Raw genomic sequence first — 11,824 nt, forward strand, 5'->3', positions numbered from 1 at the left:
AAGCGATAAAATATACAGTCAATTCAATTTAGATCTAATAAAATTCATTAAAACTTTTATTGTTTTAAGAAGTCTTTTAAATTTAAGCCAAGGTGTTGTACAAAGATGAGTTCATTTTAAATCTCGACTTTAATTAATGTTTGCGACTTATGGCACGAGGATCACGTGCATAATGAATTTTATGCCATTTTTTCAAAATTTAATGAAACTTGAATGTCCATCTCGGCGCATAGAAATGTAACACGTAAACCCATCAAAAAGCAGAGACCGAGCTGTCGTGTACAATAAAATTGTTCACGGATTTGTAACATTCAAGAGCATAATAGCGCAACACTGCACAAATTAAATGTAATTAAATATATCAATAATGAAAACGCTGAAAATTAACATCCGTGCTCAAGACAATAAGACAAACTGACCTATGTCTTTATACATAGAATAGAACAATAAAATATAACAACACATATAACGCAAGCACGCACGCACGCACAAAAAACTCGCAAAAGTATAAAGTATTAAGTCTAACGATACTAAATTCTTATCTTAACCAATTTCCATATAAAAATACTTTATGGATATCTCTACGAACACATTATTCCGTATATATGATTTACATGTACCGTCAGCCTTTTTTCGAATAATGATAAGCACGTGCGCTTTGACAATTGGAAAATGTTACACATTATATTTGTATTTCAAAGTTTAAACCAGTGAAATACCTTCATGAAAAAAATACACGTTTAAATTAGGACAAGAAAGTCCGTAGAATGTGATGTGATTAAAATATATAAGCGTTCATATGTATACAATAAATGTATAATAAATATAGAATGTTATTATTATCTTCATTGATTTTTACGTTCTGTTTTTCTGGTATCAAATTTTCAGATTCAAGGTAGGTAATTAATTTAAATGTTTCATATGACTGCTGTAGTTATTTCCTCTTGTCATTTAGAGATTATAATCATCTACCCATTTTTACAATGTTTACAGTTTTAAAGTACGTTGTATTTCAAATATTATTAAAACACTAGAAATATATATATATATATATATATATATATATATATATATATATATATATATATATATATATATATATATATATATATATATATATATATATATATATATATATATATATATATATATATATATATATATATATATATATATCATTTGGATAGTTTTATAAAGTATTTCTGGATAACTGAATGTTGAAAAGTTCTAAAGTGATTTTGTTTGAACATTTACATTTATATGATGAATACTGATATTTTGTTAGTGAACACCCTATTATCTGCTGTATATTTATATGTCATATCATGTATCTAACACTTACCAACAGCACCCATTTTTAATTATTTGGTGATTTGTTTTCAGATATGATTGTGAATACTATCAACACAATTATTAATGGTATTAAAGATCTTCTATTATAGACCAATTCACTTTAAGAGTCAGCATAAAAACGGGAGTCATCAGATGTTTCACATTATTTAATACGATAACTCCTTTCATATTGTCTCAGGTAACTGTACATTTAGATTCTCATTTGCCGCCGTACAGTCGCCTACTTTTGGCTCAACATTCATATATTTGGCTAATATTCTGTGATAATTGCATTGATGTAAATTATCTTCACTTTGTGCTTCAAAAGTGACTCTTTAAGGGCATGACTGGTGACATGTCCGGGATCCGTACTCTACAGTGAAAGCTGCTTTTTGTGTCTTAACGGACTGATGGACTCTCATTAAGAATATTATACATAAATACATATATAATGAAACCATCCGGTTAGCTCAAATACGTAAAGCGTATGACTGTAAATCGGGCTATCCGAAGGCAAGTAGTACTGGTAGATTGATTGAAAGGCCACTGTCGCTGTCCGGTAACGATGCGGTGGTGGAACTGGGCTCTGGTAAGTTCGAAATGGCTTACTGCCGTGCCACTTAGGGTAGTCTTACAACAACAACACACATTTAAGATATGCAAAGGCGCCGCCAAAGTAGAACCACCGACCTTTCGTCAATATTTTTTTGGGATTAAAAGAAACAAAAAGAAAAAGAACACAGTGTAAATGGAATGTTTTATTTTAGCACATTTACATTTATTATAATATTTTCAAAAGATATGCATTCAAATTACTTTGGGTACAAAAAGAAATGTCCCTAATACGGCAATCGGCAATCTAAATAAGTAGATAATAAATATCTCATGTTCCACAGGTCTTATACCTATATAGCTTTCAACTTTTTATCTTATATTGTAACAATTATGGCAAAACTGTTCCCTTATAGAAAGCGAAATACAAGAGAATGCAGTTTTATTGCATAAATTTTCAATCGCTTCGACACCGGCTATCGTTCCTTTCGCTTTGGGTAAGAGAACGAAAGACAATTATGCTTGGAGCTAATCATGCCCTCTTTCCCGTTATTGATATGAATTTCATTTGAAATATTAGATTAATAGATATGATTCAAAGAATGACATTGTAATTTAAGTTTTGGAAAATATGAGCAAAACAATGTCTTTTACCGAAACGAAATGTAAAAGGCATTTAAACGGAATGGAATTTACTTTTGTTCGTTTAGATCAGAAATATTAAAGATTGAAAATTGTACCACCTCTCTTCATGTTTATAATTTTTGCATTTAAAGAAGGGCACACTGCACACGCGCAACAGACGTGTCGGAGATTTCCGAGATTGCACGGAACATACCGATTGCCAATATAGTAAACAAAGCAATAAAACACACCCATTAATAAATTACATGTATCAGCCGACTCATTTCATTATAACAAAACAAAAATATGTACAAATATGTACAGTACATGTACAAAATATGTACAGTAGATGTACAAAATAACAACAAATATACAAAAGATGATGAAAACTTAATTAATAAAATTGTTATTTTTTGCGGAATGTTTTCATCGAGAGTATTAGTGAAATAAATGCAATGAACATGTACAAATTAGGAGAAATACAATTGAACAGTACAAGGCATTCGAAGTATTCATTGTAAATATAAATCTAAACCCCTGAAGTTATCTTTTAAAATATTTACCTTGTAAATGATAATTATGCTCTGTAAATTTCGAAACTAATAAATTTGTTTAACGTTTAATGTGGCACATGTTTAAAAAATACAGTTAGTGACCATACAAAAATACTTGTAATTAACTTGGTCTAATGAAGTTTGATTTTTCAAAAATGAATTCACATTGAAATCATTTTCCATCAACAAAATCATGAGATAATTTACATACAATCATATAAGCGCTGCTCATAGAAAAAGACTACATATATGTATATGCTAACAATACATCGATATTAATATTGAATCTTCTTTTTCTTTTACTGTATGTATTTCATCAAAAAGAAATGCACGTTTTGTAAAGTTAAATCTTTCGTTTAAAACATTGAAAAAGATATATACGCCTGTCATAATATAGAAAAAAACAATTCCTTCTCACTAACAAAAGCTTTTTAACAATTTCTTTAAAGTCTTATAAAATTGTAAAAATGTGATGACAAAATCAATGCTAAAATCACTACTGGTAAATTTCCTAAGATTCCCACTTACTGGTATGTTCTTGATTATTTTAGATACACTTTTATACTAATTCAGAGTTATTTGCTGTAGCACGCATAATTTCATTATTATAATCACTGAGGAGTCCACATCTCTGACATACCAGACTGCGTTGGCGGTAGATGGCGCTCTGATGAGTTTGATAAAGTGTGTTGGAAATTGTTCGTGTGGCTATATTTTATTTCTTCACTCGACTGATTTCCAGGAAAATAATTATAATTGTTCCATATGTACATAGGGTATGGTGGAGGTGGCATAAGAGGGAAATCAGACGACATGGGCACGCGCTCAGATGTCGGCTGCTGACAAGAAAAATCAGGAGTTCTAGCTGTCACGTGATGTGAATGGTCCGATGATGAATGATGATTTGTTTGAGGGGAGGGACTACTCTCAGGGCTGGACTGTGACATGTCGGCCACGGACAATGGAGAAAGTGGCTCTTCATATTTAATCTGTTGATAGTCTGTCTGCTGCTGCTGCTGTTGTTGTTGTTGTTGGTGATGATGGTGTTGTTGAGTTTGGAACTGTTGTTGATACTGTTGCATCTGATATTGTTGATGTAAGTGAAAATTACTGTTCATGTACATATTCCAAGCGTTACTTCCGGTAATAAAGTCTGGGTATTGAGAATGTGACGGCTGATGTTGTGGGCTGTTTTGCGTCCCTGTTGACGTCATATGACCACTGATCTGAAGAGCGTTTTGCACAAGATTCGTCTGCTGTCCATACACGTGCTGGTGATTATCAAGAACGCTCCCGTAACCGAACTGGAGATTACCAACTGGATCTGACGGCGGTTTTGGAACACTTTTTTCCTTCTTGTTGCCATTCTTGAAGCGGTATCGACGTCTAAGGAAACTACCATGGTCGAACATGTCCTCATAATCAGGATCAATGGCCCAGAAGTGACCTTTCATACCGGCCTGACGTTCGAGCTTCATGAAGCAGTCATTCAGAGCTAAATTGTGACGTATGGAACCTTTCCAGCCTTTCTGGTTGCTATGATCAGCGTAGTATGGAAAGCGATCTGTAATATAAAAGTTTAAATGTAAAGGGAAATAAATCCAGTAGATTACATGTAAGTATGTGATAAAGTTAGCTCCCTTGTATGTAGCAAAAGTACATCTAAATCATTATTTTCTTCTTATTAAAGCTGCACGCCTCCAGATGAGCAAAATATTTCAAATAAATCAATATTAAAAAAAATGTACTACAACTTTAAGAAAAATAAAAACATTCAAGATCCAAGTTATATTGTTCATGTTATGCGCGGTTTAAGACTGATTTTGCAGTATTTTATAACCATATTTCTACTTCGTTATTAACGCAGTAAGGGCTGTTTCTTGCATAATAATTATGTTTACGACTTTTCTAGGATTGTAAGTGCCGATTGCAATATGTAAATTACTTTATTTGTTCACCTCACAATATTTTGATTTTAAATATATTTCAAAAAATTTCGTGAAAATTAACATGAATCTGGAGGCGTGCTGCTTTCAAAACTTATTTATTTGTTGCTGGTTCTAGTCTGTTGTATGTTTTGGTGAAATATCTGTAAGTATACTTGTCGGTTTTTTATAAATTAATTTGTTTTTTCTTACTCTTTTTATATTATAACTTTTTTATTCTTATTCGTTTTCCTTTTTAGAGGTGGGGTGCGTTTTACGTCAAATTGAAAGGTGATATGGCGACTTACACGATGCTGTAACTGTCTTATTTTATCAAAACAGAAATCTTTTTGTGCCAATATAATAAGAATATGATCTATATCATTCATATGGATAAACTATGGCTGTCCGGAAAGTTCTTATAAAATAATAATAAGCAGTCACATCAATATGATTTTATATTTTGCTAAATTATTTATTTCCTACATATTTCTAAATTAAAAACATGAGAATCGAAATATTCGTACATGCTTAGATTAACCTCTACCTTGAGGAAAAACATTGGTATTTGTAAGCAGATAATATGCATAAATTAGAATATGAACATTTCATTATATGACCCAGGAAAGTTATTGGAAATTTAATGAAACAAAGAGCCTATTATTATCTCCCTTTGTTTTCCTTTAAAGGTTGCTAGCAAAGTAATACAACAATTTACATGCCGACAGTGTCATTGGAAATTAAAATGTATCCTAAATTCTATTTATATATAGATACTTAAACGAACGTTTTACCAATTTCAAATAGTCCAATATATACAGAGCCTTTAAAATGAGAACTTACTTATTTTTAGCTCAGTTGTGACGAAAGGTTATAAAAATTGAATTTCTCTCCTGTTCTGACCATTAAACTTATCAAGTCTAGTTTCATATGAGGAAACGGGGTCATGACCCAGGAAGAATTCGAACTCACGATAGCAGGTATTACTTTCAGACACCTAACCTATTATGTCACCGCCCAAGTTTCGTTTTATAAATTAAAACTTATTTAAAGTCATAACTGCATATAATTATGTTGCGTAATTTTAGATGTTCGTGACATTCACTAGTTTGTGACCTTTAACTTTTGTCTGCTGGATGCGACTAGACCTACCGATGTACCCAGTGCACCATAACCAGCCAGTCCTTATGAGCCGTCTGATCATGGTCTGCACTGTTCGTTTTTCAGTCTATGTTCCCATAAAAACCATGAATAGTTTTGTCCAGACTAAATCAATAGATTTTCCGGACTAGATCATTTTAGATATATTAATTAACTTATTAAAGATAAACTATGCTCAAATTTCATATTAGAAAATACTGATAATTTTATATTTACAAAGAGACTGTGTAGCAATTAACATTTTTTGGCTTCACATACTGTAGATATGTTCTGTTTTAATCACTACACACTACTGGTGGTCACAATTGGAATATAAAGTGTCATTATAGAAAACACTAACAGTTTTTTTTTAAGAAAAGACGAACTTTACTTGAACGCAGCTTCACATACAAAGTTGACTCATTCTTTTTTTTATAAAAAAGAGACATATTCAGTAATAATTTCATAGATTTCTTTTAATTTTTGTGATCAAAAATATTTTACTGAATGATGAATATCTTAAAGCAAAGTAAAGATTAGGATTAGAAAAACCTACCAGTAATAAACTTGTAAATGTCGTTAAGTGTAGCTCTCCGTTGTGAGGAGTTAGCAATGGCCATGCTGATCAATGCTATATAGCTGTACGGCGGCTTTCCCGTCGGGATAGGCTTCTTTCTCTTCCTCGACTTAGTTGGAGCGTCAGAGGTTAGTTGTTGGGTGTTATTATTGTTGTTTTCGTCAGGATTTGAGCTCGAGACTTCAAATTCAGCAGAGCTTTCTGAAATTAGATTTATTAAAACGTGCATTATTTTGATAGTAAAAATATTTACCCATTTATACGTTTTTATGTCAAACATTGATTACTTGACTATATTGACATTTATTATATAAAATATTGAACTATGTTATTTCAGATGTCCTGAAAGGTTGCCTTATTATACCACAATATCATCATCAAAATTTTATGTTAAACTCCCCTTGATATGTATTCCGATCAATATCACCCTTATAGAGAAAATTATCCAGAGATGTTTCTCTCGAACCTGTTATATCATGAGAAAAAAACTCTGATCGGGATGACGGTCAAAGATGATCATTGTCAATCTTTAAAAATCTTTAAGTTTGCATGGTTTTAGAATTTAATAGAATAAACATTTTAAGCAAACTCATTTCGAGTCATCTTTACTATTATACTATCAGTTGAATAGCTAATTCCAATGGTAGATTAACCACAGTCAAACTTAGCAGGTCTTATATTTTCTTTTTTTCAGCTGACTCCGTTTTATGCAAACTTTCAAGTATTGATTAACAGTAGGAACCCAAAGTTTACGTTTAATTGAATTCTGTGTGACAACAACATCACCAATTGTAGAAATAATGTACTTTGTCAGACGTATGTCTAAGTTATCTGCCTTTGAAAGTAATACGGATACGGTATATAATTTTATGCTGGGTATTGTAAACAAGTTTTTGTTGTTGTTTGTTTCCAAATATAACCAGTAAAAGTAAGAGTAAATTCAGAGATATAAAAGTAAACAGAACATTATTTATATACTTATTAAATGTATTATGGTAGAAACCGAAAGTACAAAATGCCAACCTGTTATTTAAAAAGTCTACATAATTCAGACTGTTGCTAAAAGTATGATATAGAAATTAAGTAAATAAACTTTTCAATCATTGATAAGAACTGAAGTAACGATGATAAACGTAAAAGTTACTTTTTATTAATATAGATCTTGAAAAACAACACATATACAAAGAATACATTAATTTCTGTTGTTGTTGCTGTTGTTGTTGTTGTACATGTAAAACAAGAGCTTTGTTCTAGTATTTACTTATCTATAATATATTGTTTGGTGGCATATAAACGAATAAATTTTTATTTCTTTAGAAATAGCAAATAGGCAAACATGATTATCGATTATGTTTAAATAATGGTGTTTGATTATAGAACATGTAAGATGCTTGTTACATATAAAAAATAAGCACTTAATGTGGAAAGATCGTTATAAAGTAGCAACATGTAAACAGAGAAGTATTTTGACTGGTGAGGATTAAAACTAAAATCATGTGGGGCATAATGGGCCTTTAAGGATAACTAATGAATAACAGCATTTCTTAGTTCGGGGAAAAAAGCATTTAATTTATAATTTCTAATTTTTGTACATAATGCAAATTGTTATTGGCGACAAGTTAACAAGAAAACCCGGCAACTGTTTTTTTTTTAAATGCGCGGGAAAAATCGGAAAATATGCTTTAAAGAAACAAAACGTTAATATAAAAAATTTGCACATAAGTAGTTAACCTTCTACAATGCAAAAAGTGCACTGTTACTTCCTGCACAGTATACGCGGCATAGTATACAATAAAATTATTTGCAAATTATTATAAATATTTATATATCCACGGTAAATGAGGCTTAATTATAATAAACTTACATTCGATAAGCGGCATTAAACATATTAATATTCTCTTCCTTTCTTTTTTTGGGGGGTGTGTGGGGGGGGGGGGGGGGCGGTGCTATTTTTTCAAATTGTTTGTCCAACATTGCTTTGGCAGACAAAAAAATACCGGAAATTTACCTAAATTATTTCTTATTTGGTTCATTTTGGACCCCCCTAAAATGACTTTACTTTTGGCAAGGGAGGTAAAAGTTGTACAAAATGGGAACCCATCCATATATATCTGCCACTTTTCCTCAATTTCAACTCAGATCATTGCCAACCATTAAATAGACATATTTGTTGAATGTTGATATCGATTTTCATAAGCAGATTAATAGAATGTATATATGCCTCATAGTAGGTTATTACGTCATCGCGCACCTTTAGAATGCTTCCAATTGAGTTTTACTGCCTAGTTTAGTCCTGAAAACGGAATAGGTTTTTTTCCCTAAATGCTCCCACTCGGACAACGTAACAAAATTTACCCCGTTTCAGGCGGAAACCAGACAGTAAAACTTTTAACTTTTTTTTAAAAAATTAAATCAAGTACTAAAGCCAATCTTTGGCGCGCTACTTTATTATTTTAAAATTCTAGCGATTTCTAAGAATAAATTTTTTTTTTATCTCCGAGTCGACAAAAAAGTCCGATCCAGAGCATTTTGCAGGTGCGCGATGGAAAATTATAGTATCCTACCATTAGTTTAGTCCTGAAAGCGGAATAAAGTTCTTTTTTCCTAAATGCCCCAACTCGGAATCCCAAACAAAATTTATCCCGTTTTTCATGCTTAAACCAGGACGGTAATACTTTAAAACTTAAAAAAAAAATATATCAAGTACTATAGCCAATCTTTGGTGCGCTACATTGATATCTTTGATATTCTAACCATTTCTTAGAATGAAACATATTTTATCTTCAAGTTGACAACAGTCCGATTGGACAACAACAATAATAAAAAAATTCTATAACATGTATTTAACTAAACTTTAAATATATATCAGATGATTTTTTTTCTTCCATATTTTAGATGTCAAACTTCAGGCGTTTGTTTGCTTTTTACTAAAAAGGTTGGGAAATAATTGAATCAAAGGGAAACGAAAATGTTATTTGTATTCAGGTATTATTGTTCCAGTAGCAATCAGGGCGGACTATGAGACAGGACAGACCAGTGATTCCAGTTTAGAAGACGTGGTCTTTAGGGCAGGGTCAATACATAATAATATATAATATTAAAGTAGAACGACCCTCTTTAGCACTAGATGAGTATTACATAATGATTTTCAATAAGCATATCGTGCGTCAATTATTATTATTACAATCTAAACTTGTACATAAGAATTGTTATAGCTGCATTCAATAAAATGTTGCGATTTCTTTCCTTTAATTACACATGGTTACACTATAATATTTTTGTCGCAATCCTAAAAACTCAAAATACATTTACTGTATGTTTCATATTCAATTTAGTTAAATATTTTCCCTGAACTTGCATTTGTTATTGCGTATATTTGTTCCCATATACAGCAATTCAATTTCAATTCAATATTTTATTTGCAATAATCGGCATACAAAATGCCTTTGGCAAAGGTTAACAAACTACAATATATACAAATCACACATGCATCAAATGACAAATAATTGTTATACAATTGTTATATCATTGCGAAGCTGATTTGGAGAAACAGTAAAGTATATGACATGCATTAACTTACATATTAATTTCATTTCTTTTCAAAAATGCTTCATTTAAAAATTTCGATACATTCAGTAACGTTAACTGTTTAGCAAAGCATACATTTAATTACAACATGTTTCTTTATATAGATTGGGAAACCAGAACTTAGCAAATTTTACTTTTAATTCTATTTTTTCCTTTATATTACAAAACAGATTAACAAAAAGACTTTGGATTTAACTGATTCAATAGTTCTAGTGAAATACTCTATTATTACCTCACAGGTATTATGAAAATATATATTAACAACTCATAACTTACCTAGGCGATCATCATTATATGAGCTATCACCTCTACTTGTATTAGGAGAAATTCCATGAATGTCTGTTTTTCTGTCCGTGCACGAGAAGTTACTGTTGATATCACGGGCTATAGACAAAGCGCTATGAACACAATCAAAGTTCGGATCCATATTTAACACAAAAATAATACTTCCTTTGTATGATTCAAAATTGAAATGAAAACAAAACTTAATGTTTATAAAAACAACTTTTCTTCAAATAATTTCTATAAAGAAAAACTAGGATGTATGTTCATCAAAAGTTACCGTTGAACTGTTTACACAAGAGATTTGTGGTATACAAGTAAACCCCGCTTTGCACGTGCAAAAGGAAGCCAAAGTCTAGCGCGCGTGAAAAGCATTGTTTAAAATCACCGTGCATGAAAATAGTTATTGTTCTCAAATAGAATTTGAGTAATAACGGGGTCATTTTCGCCAGTCAGTGTTAAAAGGAGCGGTCATTCTCAAAGAAAGAGTAAATGTATTTAATTCTGGTCAAATTCCCTTCCTATTGTTTTCATGGATTAAGCATCTTTATGTTAATTGACCGTTTTAAGATTATCGTTGGATTAAGTCCTTGTTTGTATAACCTTGAATTGAACGTGTGAAAATATGTACACACGTTTCCCTTGCATAAATGTCGGCTCTATTACTCAATTTGGAGCAAAATATTTTGTAAAAAAATACTTTTCGAAAATAATAGATTTTATTTTTACATAAGTAATTAATTTATAAAAAATATTTCTGTTTAATTAGGAATGAAAATTTGATCATGTCCCGGAAATGTTAATAAAATGTGAAAATAAACGCAAAATGAGCCAAATGCAACGTATATTAATATCTGAACCATTAAATTGTTGTACTTTTGAAAAATATTAATATAAATATAATTTGGTAAAACTAACTTTAAGATTTTTTAATGTAATAAATGATGTGATTTATTTATTTACTTACATCTTTTATACGTAATTGTTTTTGTAATTTGTTAATTAAGAGAGTCTCTGAATGAAGTACTACCTATAAAACTATTCTTAACCCTTTCACTGCCATAGGGACGGCTTATGCCGTCCATGTTATTTTCCATGGTTTTAGCCGTTTCTATAATAATAATAAATTAATAATAATAAAAATAATAATAAATATAAAAAAAATTATACCATCGACATTAATTATTATTATACTCACAGATTTGGAAACATATATAATTATTATAATACCAATAACAAATAATAATAAT

The 11,824-nt window shown here is 30.8% G+C and overlaps 1 protein-coding gene across 1 annotated transcript; it reads right to left on the reverse strand.

Annotated features, from left to right (window-relative positions):
* Positions 1-2,086: 2,086 nt before the first annotated feature.
* Positions 2,087-11,193, reverse strand: LOC132735716 (fork head domain transcription factor slp1-like). Its single transcript, XM_060722704.1, has 3 exons — positions 10,569-11,193; positions 6,684-6,905; positions 2,087-4,626 (listed from the first exon to the last, which is right to left on the reverse strand). The coding sequence occupies exons 1-3, from the start codon at positions 10,717-10,719 to the stop codon at positions 3,674-3,676; spliced, it is 1,326 nt and encodes a 441-aa protein (XP_060578687.1). The 5' UTR covers positions 10,720-11,193; the 3' UTR covers positions 2,087-3,673.
* Positions 11,194-11,824: the final 631 nt, after the last annotated feature.

This window comes from Ruditapes philippinarum, unplaced genomic scaffold, assembly GCF_026571515.1.
Source record: "Ruditapes philippinarum isolate M1 unplaced genomic scaffold, ASM2657151v2 ctg2228_1_1_1_1, whole genome shotgun sequence".
Taxonomy (NCBI): Eukaryota; Metazoa; Mollusca; class Bivalvia; order Venerida; family Veneridae; genus Ruditapes; species Ruditapes philippinarum.

Bases quoted from the DNA above. Each gene is read 5' to 3' on its own strand.
- LOC132735716 (XM_060722704.1), bottom strand. From the start codon at position 10,719: ATGGATCCGAACTTTGATTGTGTTCATAGCGCTTTGTCTATAGCCCGT. The intron at 6,906-10,568 runs GTAAGTTATGAG...ATCTAATTTCAG, and splicing joins ATATAATGATGATCGCCTAG to AAAGCTCTGCTGAATTTGAA. The intron at 4,627-6,683 runs GTAGGTTTTTCT...TTTATATTACAG, and splicing joins CATTTACAAGTTTATTACTG to ATCGCTTTCCATACTACGCT.